This window comes from Alosa sapidissima, chromosome 16, assembly GCF_018492685.1.
Source record: "Alosa sapidissima isolate fAloSap1 chromosome 16, fAloSap1.pri, whole genome shotgun sequence".
Classification (NCBI taxonomy): Eukaryota; Metazoa; Chordata; class Actinopteri; order Clupeiformes; family Clupeidae; genus Alosa; species Alosa sapidissima.
This window is the reverse complement of record NC_055972.1, coordinates 20,447,975-20,465,474: the sequence shown is the minus strand read 5'-3', so window position 1 is coordinate 20,465,474 and position 17,500 is coordinate 20,447,975. Positions and strand designations below refer to the sequence as shown.

Below are 17,500 nucleotides of genomic sequence, written 5' to 3'. Positions count from 1 at the left end.
ATCCACCTGCTCTGTTCTGACTGACACTAACATAAACAAGCCAATCCCAAATGAATGAGACACCGTGACACCACACACACAAACACACACACACACACACATAGGGGGAGAGAGAGAGAGAGAGAGAGAGAGAGAGAGAGAATCTGCAGTGTGCTTTGTAATACACACAATAGTAGGCATTAAATTGATAACATTATCCCAAACATCCCCCTAAATATGGATAATGTCTCACCTGTGAAACACTTACCTGAGTTTCATTAACCTCTTACACCTTTTTTTCACACAGCATTCCATATATATTTCACCATGAAGAATGTGAAACAGTGTCATATTACTATCACTGATAACCTTCCTTGCTTTTTAACACCTTCAAACTAATTTCACTTCTTGAGAGAGAGCTTGTTTGAATGAGTTGATAGAACTGACCTGCTCTAAATATGTGCGGCTACTCACCATGGAAGAAATGTGTGACAAGTGTGACAGGAAATCAATAGTCTGGAAGCTACTTGGGCAGTAAATCATAGACTTCCTGGTTTGTTTACCTTTCTTTGAGGGTGTGCCATTTCACTCTGTTGCTAGCTGTTGTGCACATGAAATGATAATGCAATTTACCTTGCACTGGGAATGAGACATTGACAAAGAAAGGCCCCATTCAATAAACGTGGTGCTTTAAACCTGAAGTCTTACCAGCATTATATTCCACCATGTTACCTTGTGTAAGGACGTTTAATCCGCTCTGCTGTAATCTCCTAAAGTCTGTGTAAACTGCTCTTGGATTAATTATGATGCCGCCTCTGTGGCAGGATTTGTGGTGTGTTTGCAACCACACTCAGCCTCAACAACAGCGATGAAATCAAGAGTCTACCAGTCTGTGTGTGTGTGTGTGTGTGTGTGTGTGTGTGTGTGCTAATGTGTGTGTGGTTTGGTGTTGACAAGCCCCCTCCTACCCAAACACACACACACACCTCTCCAAGCTGTGCTCCATTCCTGCACTCCATCCCTCCCCCCCTGCTTGCCTGGGTCTTTGGGATAAGCTAAATTAGGTCTTCCCCTTAAAGGAGTCTCCAGGTTGATCGATGGCTATTGATTGGGGGTTTGTGTGCTGTTCTGGTCTGCTCTGTGTTGGGTGTGCTAGCGCGCAGGCTGAGGGGTGTGCTGGCTGTGTGGTGCCGTGCTGGGGAGTTATGATAATGAAGCGACGAGGTGAACACTCCGCCGCCGACTGGCTTTGCGAGCAATTCTACTCTTGACTTTCAGCGCGACCTTATCACGCTCTGCTGTGTCTTTGAGAATTTCTGAAGGAAAAAAAAAACTGGGCAATAGTGGTGCTGCTTTCATGATCTCCACCACTTTGCAAAAGTTTAGGCGCTGCAGCAACATCACAGATGTGGGGAGGGCTGAGAGAGAGCATGCGCTGTAAAAACTCTGAGGGCCAGATGTACGTACATTTGCAAACGTAGCATTATCAGCGCCATGGACAAACCGCAGATTGCGAACGCTGTCAGACCCAAGTTTCCGTCGTATTTATCAATCATTTAATCCATAATGCACCTTTTCTCTGCCTCTGTGTGTGTGTGTTTGTGCATGTGAGAGTGTGTGTGTGCGCTGAGTGTGTGTGTGTGTGTGCGCTGAGTGTGTTTGTGTTTGTGTGTGTGTGTGTGTGTGTGTGTGCGTTGAGTGTGTTTGTGTTTGTGTGTGTGTGTGTGTGTGTGTTTGTGTTTGGGTGTGTGTGTGTGTGTGTGTGTGTGTGTGTGTGTGTGTGTGTGTGTGTGTGTGCATGTGAGAGTGTGTGTGTGCCTGTGAGTGTGTGTGTGAGTGTGTGCCGCCCAGCAGTAGTAATGGTTGACTCACTATGATCTGTATGAGCGAGGTCCCAGGCGGCGTGTCTTCAGGCAGGCTGATGTTGTACAGGGGGCTGCTGAAAATCGGCCGGTTGTCGTTCTCGTTGACCAGGTCGATGAAAACACGAGCAAAGCCCACATGCTCAGACAGAGACTCGTTCGCATAGAGCTGCAGAGGAAAGGAGGAAGGGGGGGTGAGAAGGACATATAGGAGGGAGGGAAAAGGGATGAGAGAGAGAAGAGAAGAAGAGGAGCGGAGAATGGTGAGAGGAGAAGAAGGGAAGAAGGGAGGAGGTAAAAGAGTGAGGAGTGCAACGTGAATGTATGGCAGAAGAGAGGAAAGATGGACAGAGGAGAGGAGCAGGGGAAAGAGAGAGGGAGAGGAAGTGAGAGAGTAAGAGGGAGAGGTGGTTAAGGGTCAAACAGGAGAGTGTTTGATGCACAGTTAATGCCAGACAAAAACTACAAGAACAGACATTAACGTCAGACCTGAGTGCTTTAAATGGTCCTTGCGAGAGTTATGTTTTTTTTTTCTTCTCTGCTGCCACAAAAAAATCAATACTAATTTTCATAGACACACTTCAATAAGATCCTGCCCCGAATTGAAACAAAAAAACTTTGTTAATTTACATTCTGCTTGGACCTAATTATTTTACTGCATAACACCAAAACAACACTAAAAGACTGTTGTACCTTAAGAAGAAGGTGCTGTGCTAACGAAAACCGCACGAGTCACATACATCCATATCCAGCCGAAAGACACAATTTATCCACTGGGCCTTCATGGAGTCCCTTTCCAATTTCAGAGGAATCATTTCGGAATTAGAATGAGGCATTTTAAAAGCAGTTGAAAAAAAAAAATCAAGACGCAAATAAAAAAATAAATCAGAATAAATAAAGGTGGGATCCCTACAAAAGGAACACAATCTAGTATTCAGGTGAGTGTCCATGTGGGAGAAAGAAAGAGAGAGCGAGAGAGAGAGAGAGAGAGAGAGAGAGAGAGAGAGAGAGAGAGAGAGAGAGAGAGAGAGAGAGATTGTAGAAGCAGATAACTAAATGAGTTTCTTTCCATGGGCATTAACAGAGATGTTCTGAGCCGTTTGTCAATGAAAACAAGCTGCAGGTTTAACACACCTCAGGCAATGCAACACAAAGCTCACATCGGGAGGCCAGTGGACAAACTGGGTAGAACTTTTTTTTGCTTCTGTTCTGTCCAAAATGAACATGGCCTGTGTTCCACACATTGTTATCTATTCAATTCAAGAATGCTTTATAGGCATGACAAGCTCACTCATATTGCCAAAGCAGTTATACAATAAATCTGAACACATACATGTCAGTAGATTTTCATAAGAATAAAATAAATAGAAATAAAATAAATAAATCTCTGCAGAAGTTATGTCTAATTTGCCTAAGCAAAGGCTATCCAGAGATGGCTACAAAGGCAAACTAAACGCCATCGTTTTGGTTGTTAGTCCGCTGTCAGCGTTTTTTTCATGGAACACCCACTACTCTCTCAAGGTCTGCCACCTCTCCGCGATTGGCTATTGAAAAAAGCTTTGTTCGAAATCAGAGACATTCCCCCCACCCTATTTTCCCCTGAATCCAAGCGTATTCCTCTAGACTAAACATCTGTAGGCACAGTAAAGGCCTGATTGGTGGAATGCTGCACTGATGGTTGTCCTTCTGTACGCTTCTCTCATCTTCACAAAGGAACTCTGAATCTCATTCATAGTGACCATTGGGTCCTTGGTTACCTGTTTGACCAAGGCCATCCTTATTGTTTGGCTAAGCGGACAGATCTAGGAAGAATGTTGGTTGTTCCAAACTGTTCCATTTGAGAATAATGGAGGCTACCATAATCTTGGGCACTTTCAATGCTGCAGAAATGTTCTTGTACCCTTCTCCTGATCTGTGTCTTTATACAATCCTGTCTTGTAGGTCTACAGACAATTCTCTCAACCTCTTGGCTTGGTTTTCACTCTGACATACACTGAGACCTTACATGGACAGAGGTGTGCCTCTCCTAATAATATCCAATGAATTCATTTAGGCACAGGTGGACTCCAATCAAGTTGTAGAAGCATGTTAAAGCAGCACCAAATAACTTTTCCTCTGTCGCACGCACGCTATTTGTTTATCCAGCAATGGCTTTGCAAATAACGATGTCCATAGACAAGGTAGAATATGTTGTAGAATATATCGAACTACAAACCCGCTACCCGATCTGGCAAACTTACATAGTGCGGTTATAGCCGATAGAGGGCCGCGAAGCGAATGCAGAAGTGTCGTTCACCCCGTTACGAGTTGATGAACCACGGAAACAATTTTGGAAAAATGATTTTAAGGTACAAAAAACGTTCCGGTTGCACTGTATAAGAACTGTGCCTTTAGGAACATATGTATGAGTCCATGCAGATATGTACATAACATGTGTAGGCCCAGTATGTCCCAAAATGACACCTGAACATAAGGCTGGGAGGACCAGACTTGAATCAGGAACCCCCTTTGATGAGCTCCTGGCAGCTCCACCAGGAGTCCACCTCCTGAGTTCCTGGTTGGTATCCCATAAAGACCTGGGATTTTAAAATCTTAGTGCTATAATTATTCTGTTTTATGTAGAGTATTAATCCTACTTTTACTCACCCCGTAATGCACTCCAGAGGCTCTCATCCAAATAAAAAACACGTAACAACATAATAAATGTGTGAATAATGAATAAGTGGCTTCAAATAACTGACTTCCTTAAGCCAACACTGTTCAAAAATGTATTTTTAAGATACGTTTTTTTAAACATAGCTAGTTATCTCCAAATTAATTTTGATGGTATAATGTCGTGTTAGCCATTCAGGACATGCACTAAAATTATATTCTGGGACCGAGCATGATTGTGGTAATGTCAAAAAGACAGGGTAAAACATTGCCAATTATATTACTGCCAAGACACCATTTAGCATTTTAGCTTTTGTCAGTGGCAACTGAGATGCTGGCATTTTTTCCAGGGTTTTGCATTCTTTTTAGTGAGTTAATTCTGTAGTAATAGACAGAAACTACTTTAATGTTAATGATTGACTGGAGACTTTTAGCATTTAATATATGAGCATATCATTATTCACTGCATTATTACTCAATAAATAGTTGCTTTTTTCTGTAAATTCTGATAGTTATCCCTCTATGACAGCCTTGTTTTTTCCTTCCAGAACTGCGTTTGACCATTGGACCTTTTAGTGGTACACAGTACCAGACTCTAGGGGCTGTTTCACCCACTATGGGAGCTCTATGGTGCTGTTTACACTGTGGTAACTCACAGAGAAGCTGTAGGTCCTGATGGTCTCAAAGTCCAGTGGGATGGCCACGCGCACTCGGATGTCGGCCCGGCCCTGCACTGAGGTCGGGGAGATGGTGAAGTGATCCGAGTTATTCCCCGTCAGAAACACCTGAAACATGCTGTTCACTCCCTATGGGTGAGAAACAGAGGGAAACATGGAGAAGAGAGAAGCACTGAGAAACAAAGTCATACAAGTACACATTACCTAATCCCCACCCAGTAGTAGATGAACCGAGGCACACCAGAGCACAGTGTCCTGACTCCTGCTCAACCGGTGGAACTTGCGGAGGTGCAGACTGCAGAGTAGTTGTATGAAACTCAGGGCAGGCTTCAACATGAATGACAGAACCCAGACAATGACTGGCACAAACTGACACTGACCCCTCATTACTGTCACCTCTCCCTCTTCCACATACACCTCCCTACTTCTTTTGTCTGTACTCTGTGCTCTGTCTTCCCGTGTCAGTCAGTGCATGTGCGGCCTGTTGTTATCTGTCCTGTCTGCAATGCAGAGGGACTGTGTGGGGCGCGTTCGAGCCGAGCGGTGGTGGATGAGCTTGCAGTGTGAACACGCCCCGGCGAAATGAGCTGTTGGCCACGCGGTGAGAGGAAGATGATGAGGCTCTTCAGTGAGCGCTAATCTGCTGGAATCTATTTGACAGCACAAGCCACTCAGCGCCACAATGCCTGTGATTGATCCGGCCACAAGAAAATTGTTTCGGAGTTCAATAAACATTTAACCTCGAGTGTTTGCTCTATCTCTCTTTTTTTCATTTGAATGAGACAGAATGAAAAAACAGGAAAATGACAAAATCGAATGTGAGTGAGAGAGAATGAAAAAGGCAAAAGATCAAAAAAAGATGAAAGACAGTACTCACAGACACACAGACATACACATATACACAGAGAGAGAAGGAGAGAGAGAGAGAGAGAGAGAGAGAGAGAGAGAGAGAGAGAGAGATGAACAAACCTGGGTTAATCTACACTGTAATCTTCATCCCCATTGTGTCTCTTACAAACACTCTCTCTTTCCCAGCAGAATACCCAGTGTGATATGCTCTCTAATGAATGGGAAATTAAACTGATTGGCCGGAAGAATGGGAAATTAGAGACACGTTCAATATTCCCACCTGTCGTTGACTCAACAAGTCTTGGCGGCGGCACACTGAAACACTGAAGTGAGATGTCTTATCTCCACACATATATCACTCAGTCTGCCAGTGCCTGCAAGCTATTAGCTATTGCTAATTAGTTATTAGCTATTAGTTATTATATACTGTATATATATATATATAACCCCCATAATAAATAAATAAAACATAACAAATCTATTGGGCTGCTCCTGTTGTGAGTAACACTTTGAATTCCACTATTTGCATCCATACAGTATGTCTCGTTGCAGGTCTAATTTGTACACACAGACCACCCTGGCAGGTTCACCACACCCCTCCGTGCTCACAGCTGCAGCAGAACCACTGTCTACTAGCACAAGGATGGCTTCAGCAAGCTGTCAGTTCAGATGAAACAAACGTCAAAACATATTCTTCTCTCTGTCTCTAACACACACTAGAAATAAACACTGACACACAAACACACAATCATTCACACACGTACCCATGCCTCTTTCTTTGTCTTCAACGGTCTACCTTTTGCTTTCTGCTTCCTTATTCCTCTCTCTCTATATATATATATATATATATATTTTATATTTTTATATATTAGGGGTGTGAATCTCTCATGTAAAAGACGATACGATTCGCATGTAGATACATGGGCACGATTCGATACAAGAAAAGATACATTTTTATAAAAAACGATTCAGTACGATTCGATGCGATTCGATGCAATTCGATGCAGTTCAAGAATGGAAAGCATTCTGAAAGATTTTTTATAATTTGCTCAAGGTGCACATTCATTTTATGTTATCAATTATCATGGTTGTCAATTAGGCAACAAATTGTGTGAATATGATTATCTAAACTGAGGTTTGTTTCATATACTGTATTGAAATGAAAAAAGAATAGTCTACATTTCAGTCAAACACAGCAGCCAAATACAACATAAAAATACATTTTTATAGACTTTACAGATTTTATAGTTATATCTGATTGTTTTCATGGAGCTGTAGCCTTGTTGAGGTAAGACAATACCAAAATAAAATAAAACAGTGCTTAAGACACTCTTGGCCTTTTCTCATATAGGCCTAGCCTACCCTACAAGAATAAAATAGGCCTACAAATCAATGAACTCTCAGGCCTTATTTTGTTCCAACAGTAGACCTAATGCAGAAACCTAAAATGCCACAAGTCTGAGTGAATATGAACAAAATCATTGGCTAATAATTTATGCATCGTTTTAGCAGCAAGGGCCAAATTATTATTTAACATTAAGGAAATCCCTTCATCAAAGGTAAGGCTACTCTACAGACTATCGTTGCTGTTTAGGAATGCTGTAAGTTCTTAATTTCGCGCTGGATTTCGAAAAACAAAAGCCGACCGAGTGCAAGTTGTCACATGCTTAAGTTGCAATAGATGTATGGGTAATGAGGTCATTTGACAACTTTGGGCAATGAATGTAACCAAAAACGAACTGCATTACCCACAATTCCGTGTCACGTATAGTTTTAAAACCAGAAGTGGGGTGAACGCGGTGCTTGGAACGTAAATGAGCGTCTGAGCGAGCAGAAAAGGTTGTGCACCGATTCATAACAAGTAAATCGATATAACGACCGGTTCATTTCAGTTTTTTTCCGATATGGGGCATCACGTATCGATGTACCCGTATCTTACACGTTAAAAACGGATACCGATACGTATCGGTTAATCTTTACACCCCTAATATATATATATATATATTCACCAGCCACTTTATTAGGTACACCTTGCTAGTACTAGGTTGGACCCCCCTTTGTCTTCAGACCCCCTTCTTCCTCAGAGATTTTGGTCCATATTCACATAGCATCACACTAGTTGCTGCAGATTTTTCGGCTGCACATCCATGATGCGAATCTCCTGTTGCGCCACATCCCAAAGGTGCTCTATTGGATTGAGATCTGGTGACTGTGGAGGGCATTTGAGTACAGTGAACTCATTGTTATGCTGAAGAAACCAATTTGAGATGATTCAGGCTTTGTGACATGGTAACCATGAAAAGGTGGGTACACTGTGGTAATAAAGGGATAGACACGGTCACTAGAAATACTCAGTTGGCTGTGGCTAATAGTGGGCCAAGAAAATATCTCCCACCATATCACCAACACCAGCACCACCAGCCTGATTCGCTGCTACAGGATATAAAGTATAGTATATATACTCTTTTGCTCCTGTGAGGGAAATCTGGTCTCTGCATTTATCCCAATCCGTGAATTAGTGAAACACACTTAGCACACAGTGAACACACAGTGAGGTGAAGCTACAGCGGCGCTCGGGGACCAGTGAGGGGTTAGGTGCCTTGCTCAAGGGCACTTCAGCCGCTCCTACTGGTCGGGGTTCAAACCGGCAACCCTCTGGTTACAAGTCCGAAGCGCTAACCAGTAGACCACGGCTGGATGGATCAATGGATGGATCGGCTGGATAGATCAAGGATGGATCAATGCTTTCAGGTTGTTCACGCCAATTTTGACCCTACCATACGAATGCCGTAGACGCATCAGACCTGACAACAGTTTTCCAAACTCAATATTTTCCTATTTTGGTGAGTCCATACGAAATATAGCCTCAACGTTCTGTTCTTAGCTGACAGGAGGGGCACTCAGTGTGGTGTTGCTATTACTGTAGCAAATCTGCTTCATGGTCCGACATGTTGCGCATTCAGAGATGCTCTTCTGCATAGCTCTGTTTCAACAAGTGGTTATTTGAGTTACTGTTGCATTTTGATCAGCTCGAACCAGTGTGGCCATTCGCGTCTGACCTCTGGCATTCACAAGGCATTTTCTCCCAGAGAAGTGCTGTTTACTTGATACATGTATCTTCTCTTTTTCGGACCATTCCTGTAAACACTAGAGATGGCTGTTTCTGAAATACTCCAGCCAGTCTGACATCCCAAAAATCACCTTTCTTTCCCATTCCGATGCTTGGTTTGAATTTCACCAGAACATCTCAGCCATGTCTTCATGCCTAAATGCATTAAGTTGCTGCCATTTTAGTGGCTGATTAAAGATTTGCATTAATGAGCAGTTGAAAAGGTGTTCCTCATAAAGCAGGCCGGCACACACCCATCCCTCTCCTCCTCAACTGGCCGATCACAATACCACAGAGTTTAACGTGAGGAATGATGGCCTGGATCGATGCAAGCTACTACAGCTGCAGAGTACGACAACAATTCTTGCGTGTGTGTTTGTCTGCCATGTGGCAGCAGCGCCTCTTAAGAGGCCATTCAGCATGCGGTTGTGTCACCGCCAACTGTCCACACACATAATTGCCCACCCATTTGCAGCCTCCTGCGGCTCAGAGTTGAAGCCTCCCTGTCACAAACACTAAAACACACGCTGGCAGACGTGCGCACACACATGCCTTGCCATAGACTTTTTCGCAAAGGGTGGAGAAGAGCGAAAGAGAGAGAAAAGGAAAGAGAGAGAAAAGGAAAGAGAGAGAAAAGGAAAGAGAGAGCAGGTATCCAGGTAATACGCTCTTTTTATGAACATTTCTGTGTGTGTGTGTGTGTGTGTGTGTGTGTGTGTGTGTGTGTGTGTAATGTGCAATGTGTAGAGGTGTAGAGAGTCTGACCCGTGTATGTGTGAGTGTGTGTGTGTGTTTGAAAAAGAGAGAGAGAAAGAGAGTGAGAGTGAGAAAGAGGGGGGGGGGAAAGAGAGAGAGAAAGAAACAAAGAGACATAGAGAGAGAGAGAGAGAGAGAGAGAGAGAGAGAGAGAGAGAGAGAGAGAGAGAGAGAGAGAGAGAGAGAGAGAGAGAGAGAAAAGAGAGTTTTACTCTCAGGGTAAAATCTTCAGTTCAGGGGGTGAAGCATCAGCAATACCCTCCTCAGACTGACCCCAGATCTGTGTAAACCCAACCCAGTGATGGGCTCTAGAGACTTGCCCAGGCCTGTTTAGACGGGAAAACAAATGCTGCTGAAGTCTCCTCAAAATACCCCACTTAGTGGCCCGCGCTGTCCTGCCACAAGTCAATAGGTGTATTCCAACTGCACAGGCAATGTCAGTGCAAAGCTGCACCTAATTTCAGATAAAAAAAAAACGTGTGCTGTATCGCATCAGAAACACACACATTCCAAAATCGAAGCACTGCATCTCACGTGAGGATAGGGACAAATAGAATCATTGACTAACTGTGTGCTGCTACATACTTTCATGAATGACATTGCCGTGGAACACACAGAGAGAGAGAGAGAGAGAGAGAGAGAGAGAGAGAGAGAGAGAAAGAGAGAGGGGGGGGGGGCGGGAGAGAGAGTGAGAGAGAGAGAGAGAGAGAGGGAGGGGACAATCAAAAGTAGAGAGACAATGAAAGACTCTTTTTCAAACACACACACACACTCACACATACACGGGTCAGACTCTCTACACCTCTACACATTGCACATTACACACACACACACACACACACACATGCACGAACACACACACACACACACACACACACACACACACACACATGCACAAACACACACACACATACACACACACACACACACACACACACACACACACACACACACACACACACACACACATGCACGAACACACACACACACACACACACACACACACACACACACACACCCTCCCTTATCACCCGTCCTGCTCCCACAGCACATAGCGTAAAGGCTCCCCTTCACCACACCTTCTCCGCATCACCATACCGACAGAAGCAAACACATTAACACATGCGAGTGATTAGAGCTGCAGTTGGAACTTTCTCTTCCTCCCCTCTACTCCTCTCTGTCATTCCCTCCATCCCTCTCCACTTCCTCTCTTTCTTTCTCTGTCTCTTTCCTCCCCTTCCCTGCTCCCTCCTTCATTAGTTATGCTTCTTTCACTTCAACTCAGTCTTCTTTCTCTTCCCTCTCCCTCCTTCCCTCTCTCCCTCATTCCCTCTCTCTCTCTCTCTCTGTCCCTCTCTCCATTCTCTCGTCTGGCGGTTATCTGTCAAATAGCACGCTGGCGGCCACTGTGTTGGAATCAATCAGAGTTGACTAGCTCTCGGCTTATCTGCTCCAGGGGTGATTGATTTTCCTCGTTAGGTATAATTTGATGCTCTATCCCATCTCCTCCAAAGCAAATTAAATTGTAGTCAAGCTGAATGTGGGGGAGTGTGGTAGCTGGCGAGCGAATGAGTGAGCAGGTGAGGGCGTAAGTGTGTGGCAGTGTCTGTCGACTTGGGTGTGTGTGTGAATGTGTGAGGTAATGGAGAGAAAGTGTCCTTTTCTGTCCCACATGGGATGCTGACTGTGTACTCAATTATGTGAGGGTGTGTGTGTGTGTGAGTTGTAGGTAATGGAACCTGACATATACACATGCTGTAAGCATGCATAACACACACACACACACACACAATCCTTGAATAGAAACCTATTTGAACACCCCCCCCCCCCCCCCACCCTCTCTCTGTATACACATATCAACACATACTGTATATCACCACAAATAACTGTCCTCATTTCTCTCTCACACACACACACACGCACACGCACGCACGCACACGCACGCACGCACGCACGCACCAGGCACGCACACGCACACGCACGCACGTACACACACACACACACACACACACACACACACACACACACACACACACACACACACACACACACACACAGACCCCTGTGTGTCCTCACCTCGTCCTTGTCCTCAACCTGGATGAAGAGGGGCAGGGCAAAGCCCACCTGGGCCAGCTCGGTAATGCGTACGCGGTACTCAGAGCTGTTGAACTTGGGTGCATTGTCATTCTTGTCGATCAGGAGGATGGTGAAGGTGGTCATCACCGTGGCGTCTGATGGGGACCGGTCATCGTTCAGCTCTGTTGCCTGCCCCAGAAGGGATAGTCAGTGTGTGTATACCGGTACATGTGTGTGCATGGAAATAAATGTAAAAGTTCACAAAATGTTAACAATTTGTACAAATCTTGATTAGTGAACAAAATAGTAAGTAAAAACAAATCACAGAAACATCTTAACAAGTTGCATTTTCTTCAAAAGCTTTCCTCTAAACACTGATGGAGTATGAAAACTCAGGTATACTGTATATAACTGTAAAACAACAATAATCAAAGTTAGAACAGTTGAAAACTAAATTTGAAAGCAAAACCCCAAATCCCCCACCCCTGCTGTCTCCAGCCCTGTCCTTCAAAGCAGTGCAGTGCAGTGCAGAGAGGTCACCAGCTCCGTGACTCTGCAGTGGGACCGCGAGGAGTGCGAGGGAGAGACCAAACGAGCGCAGCGCCTGTCAGATGGAACGTGCCCGACGGTCAGCTCTCAATCTCCTCCCTCTATTTGCAGGCCTTTCATTATTGGATCAAGGGCACACAAAGCAATCATAAAAACACACTCTAAAGTGGGGGGCAAGTTGGGGCCAGGGCACGCTGAGCACACTAACGCCACGCCATTTAAGAAGAAAGAATCCTATTGTGGGAGACACAATTACATTGCCTCTTTTTCAATGCCTCATTCCCTCCCTGCTCTCTCTCTCTCTCTCTCTCTCTCTCTCTCTCTCTCTCTCTCTCTCTCTATCATTTTCTCTTCCCTTGAAGTGGCTGTAGAGATGCAGGACTTAAAGAGAGAGATGAGGGTGGTGTCTTTATTGATGGGATGATGACAAGTGGAATTGGAGGAGCGGTTTCGGCAGTGCCAACAGCCCTTCGATAATCACGGGATTGCATCGGTTTGCCTCTTAACCTCTCCCTCCGCCCCATTTTTCACAACGCTTCACTCACTCACTCACTCACTCACTCACAGACACACACAAGCTCAAACACACACATGTGCACTCTCTCTCTCTCTCTCTCTCCCACACACACACACACACACACACACACGCACACACACGTCGGTCCCATTGCACTGACCTCCACCTCCACGTAGTGCACACTATCTAAGCTTTGTGAAGTTGAAAAATTAGTTTTATTACTTTGGCACTCCAAATCAATAGCATCGCTAAAGAGCGGGGTGAGGTGGGGTTCTAGAGTAAGAGCTGGGGAAGGAGGGAGGGATACAGAGAGAGTAAAAGAGAGAAAGGGCGAAAAAGGAAAAGGAAGAAAATCTATATCTTATGAATATGTTTTTGGAAATTTTCCTTTCTTCCATTCGCCTGTGTGTGGCTCTCCTAGACTTTTGTCGTAATCATTGATTTCAATTAAGGGGAGAAATTGCACCTGGAGTGGGCTGGCAGAGGGGGAGGTTTTCACACACACACACACACACACACACACACACACACACACACACACACACACACACACAAACACACTGTCAGATATACAGAGTTAGAAGTATTATCTGTGGCCACTGTTACATTAAAATACATATGGCTGCATGAGACCACTCTTGTGTGTGTGTGATTAACTCCATCTTACTGTATGCTCTGGTACAGCGTGCTGTGGCCTGTAGTCTGAGAAACACTGAACGAGGTTTATTTGTCTCGTGTCCCTGTGTGTATCTCTCTAGTTAAGGAAAACAGCACACAGAAGCCAAATAGTGTGCTCTGGCAAAAATAAACAAATTTGTGCCTTGGATTTTCATTTTTAATCAGGTGTGACTATGAGTGATTTAGCACACTGGAAACAAGACACAAAACAATGTGCAAAAAAACACAAGCTACTGTATGAATAAGAAACTACGATGTGTTTCACAACAACGAGCGTGTGACATTCACAGGTGTCCATGTAAACAACAAGCTTCTAAGTCTTTGTCTAATCTTGACGGGAAGGAAACCAACTCACAGACAGCCTCCTGTGAAGTGGTGTTGATGCAAGAGAAGCGAAGAATGAGATATAAAAAGAAGCAAACACGAGGGATGAAGAAAAGACAGGACAGACAAGAGATGACGAGTGAAGGCAAGAAAGAAGAGGAGAGGAGAGAAGAAGAGAAGAGGAGATGAGGAGCGGAGAGAGAGAGAGGATGGCGGACAGGAGTGAGATGAAAGACAAACGCTTGATCTGAGAACTCCGGAATTTTCCGGCACCTGCTCTGCTCCGCTCTGCTCACGCCTATGATATGTTATTCCAGCTCTGTCACCGACCTGGCAACAAACAGCTCAGTCTCTGACTCTCCAATGGCTCCTCCCCCCACTCTCTTATTGATGCATGTTAATGAGCTGAGGCTGGTTAGATATGACCATTCTAATTGCTGCTTTCTTCTTGCCAGTGTATGGAAATGGATGAAGCCTCAACTTCAGGAGTGTTCAAGTGCGGCAAAAAAAGGTGGCAAAAAAAAAGTGGCAAGCCGAGGGGGGGATATGAGCCTGAAACTAAAGAGAAGCCGTGAGAGAGATACAGAGCTGAAGAGGAAGAGGGGAAGAGAGAGTAAGGCTTGATTCTCATAAGATGAGAAAGGACACAAGATGATCAACACGATGGAAGCTGGAAATAAGATGAGGAGGTGAGGAGAGGAGAAGAGAAATGGAAAAAAAAGGTGGATTGAAGGAAATGGCACAGAAAACTGATTGATGAACAAAGGATGCAAAGGAAGGGAGAGAGAAGGGGGGCGTACACTGATAAAATAAATGGTGAAACAAGGCAGAAGCCTGGAGAGGAGTAAAAGAGAGAGAGAGAGAGAGAACAGGACAGATGAAGGCCATCCTACGCTCATACGGGCCCAGAGGGTCGAGCTAAACTGGGCTTACACACCAGACAAAGTGGAACAAAGTGTTTCCATCACTCGCCTCTCCACCTGTCAATCCATTCATCCATGTAACCTCGTCCCTCCCTCCTATACAGGCTTGGGTGATTGCAACTTGGAACTACTAGAGCCACAGAACACCAGGGACAGATCTGCTCTAATCAGACAGACCCCATAATCGGAACAATAACAGAGCTCGTATGGAACTGTGGTGCTCAGAGTGTGGGTAACTTTAAATATAGTCACTGTGGACCGTTGTAGGTGTGTCACTGGGTAAGAAACAATCTGGTGTTGGCAATGTTGAAGCATTATTCCCTTCAATTGCTTTTTGATATTCTTGGATAATCTCCAGTGGATTTGTTCTCTGTGTTCGTTGTTCATTTTCTGTTTCAACAGACGAGGAGATCATTGTATTTCAATACATAAACCTCTAGACAATGTTCCAATTTTGAGTCTTGATATCTGAAACACAATTTTAGAAAAATATGACTCGCTACTTGTTCTCTATCTCCAATAGTGGTGGGTGAGCGAAGTGAGGCTAACAGGCATTGATTCTTGCTATTGGGTCAAGCGTGAATAAGCAGCTCATTACAATACAATCAAAGAACAGCGAGAAGATTTTACTGTTAGATCAATAATGCATTCAGCTCCTGAGCCGCTTACAGAAGAACGGAGACCAACAACCGAGGCAATGAAAGAAAGAGGGGGGCGGGGAGTGAGAGAAAAGGTGAAAGAGGGATGGAGAGAGAGAGAGAGAAAGAGAGGAAGAACAATACTTTCACAGTGGTGTAAAACACTGGAGCTTGACAGATACTGCATGGTTAGCACCTGCATAGCACTCTCCAGGTAAGCATGCAAGGTTTATATATAGAATTATAACTATGCCCCATATCATCTTCATATATGCAACTAGGACTTTTATGGAGCTCATGTCAACCATAATTTTGACTCTAGCTGGATAAAATTCCCTCAGTCAGCTGGCTTCTTCCTTAGCCCTTTCATAGCAAAGTAGCAATCTGACATTGAGACAATGTCAGAAGCTGATCTACTAATGCACATTAACTTGTTCATACTAATGGACATAACCTTAACACCCATCCTTCAGGTATTAAAGCTTGATTAAAATTATGTCATTGTGTTCTACAAAGAAAGCTCAGTCAAACAGCTGTTGATGGGTATGGATGTCAACTGGAAGTTAATTTGGTAATGGAAGCCTGTGGCGAAGGTCAGATGGCTTTGCCTGCCTGCTGGAGCTCCTTTGAACACATTTGTCCCTCCCCATTCCCATGATGACCAACCAATCAGCAAACAATACCTTCACAGTGAGGATGAATCCAGCGGAGTAGAGTGGGTCCTCTCTGTCCAGCTGACCATTGACGGTGAGTGAGCCGCTGATGTAGTCCAGAGCGAAGACGCTGTTGGTGTTTCCTGAAGAAAGCAAAGGAGGAGAGCAGGGGACAGGCGGAGGAGATAGTGTCAGAGATTGCCATCAGGTGAAAGATTACTTCTGCGTCAGGTGGAGGCACATGGTGGATATGGATGGACTAGTGCATTGACATAATGTGAATACACCACATACAGATATAAAGGCACAGGGAACATAAAATAAGTCTAAAAAACATCTTGCTGACTTGTCTGCAAGTTCTATGAAATAGAAACAGGGAAGCAACTCTGAGAGCTTCTCTATGCCCCACTCTCCTGCTCTCTCCCTTTACCTCCCTTTCTCTCTCTCTCCTCGTCTACTATCCCTTTACCCTTTCTCTCTTTCTAAACCCTCTAGCAGCTGGTGTCTCTGTTCGCTGCACACTAATTATGTCCAGCAGATGGAGATGGGAGACATGAGGTGATCAGACTTTCCAGTGCACCTCCTCTTACATCACTCCTTGCATGTCCACCTCCCTCCCTCCCTTCATCCCCCCCTCCCCTCCACCATCCCTCTCCTGTCCATCCCGTCATCTTTCAGCCCACACCCACCAAACACATCTTCATCCCAACTCTATCCTGGTAATATCTCTCTCCTCTATCCTCTCTCTCTCTCTCTCTCTCTCTCTCTCTCTCTCGCTCTATCACTCTCTCACTATTCTGTTCTCTTATCTCATTTACAAAATCAGTGTAATCTCATCATGAGTGTTAGCCATCGTTATGCTAAATTGGACAAGACCAATCACTCTATTGCAGTGCCCGTGCTAATCTGTGCAGGACTGGTTTGCTCTCAGTTTATTTGCTCATTTGGTCCGACACTGGCACATTTTCTAAAAAATCACTAAATCACTTCGGGAACAGCAGCAACAGTGTGCGGGTACCTTTCTTTATTTCACAGATCTACTTTACCCTGCACCTGTACTAAGTTGGATGTGCGTGCACCTTCTGCTACACTGGCCCATTCTCTACCTTCTCCGTTGGCTTTTGCTTTCACTGGTGGATTCCCCTGAACCAGATTGATATTCAGTGTGAGGTGCCAGCACCTGGCGCGCCACAGCCCGCGCCTGGGAATGCCTGCTGTCTGCCCGAGATAGCACCAGTTCATACATGAGAATGAAATC

The 17,500-nt window shown here is 44.6% G+C and overlaps 1 protein-coding gene across 3 annotated transcripts in view; it reads right to left on the bottom strand.

The window, feature by feature from the left end:
• Positions 1 to 17,500, bottom strand: part of cdh23 (cadherin-related 23) — a 248,528-nt gene that overhangs the window by 113,563 nt on the left and 117,465 nt on the right. For all 3 annotated transcript variants that reach the window (XM_042065046.1, XM_042065047.1, XM_042065048.1), the window contains exons 9-12: positions 16,273 to 16,385; positions 11,961 to 12,149; positions 5,150 to 5,299; positions 1,852 to 2,010 (exon numbers count right to left, since the gene is read on the bottom strand). In XM_042065046.1, coding sequence (XP_041920980.1) covers positions 1,852 to 2,010; positions 5,150 to 5,299; positions 11,961 to 12,149; positions 16,273 to 16,385 — 611 coding nt within the window. The remainder of the gene's footprint in view (positions 1 to 1,851; positions 2,011 to 5,149; positions 5,300 to 11,960; positions 12,150 to 16,272; positions 16,386 to 17,500) is intronic.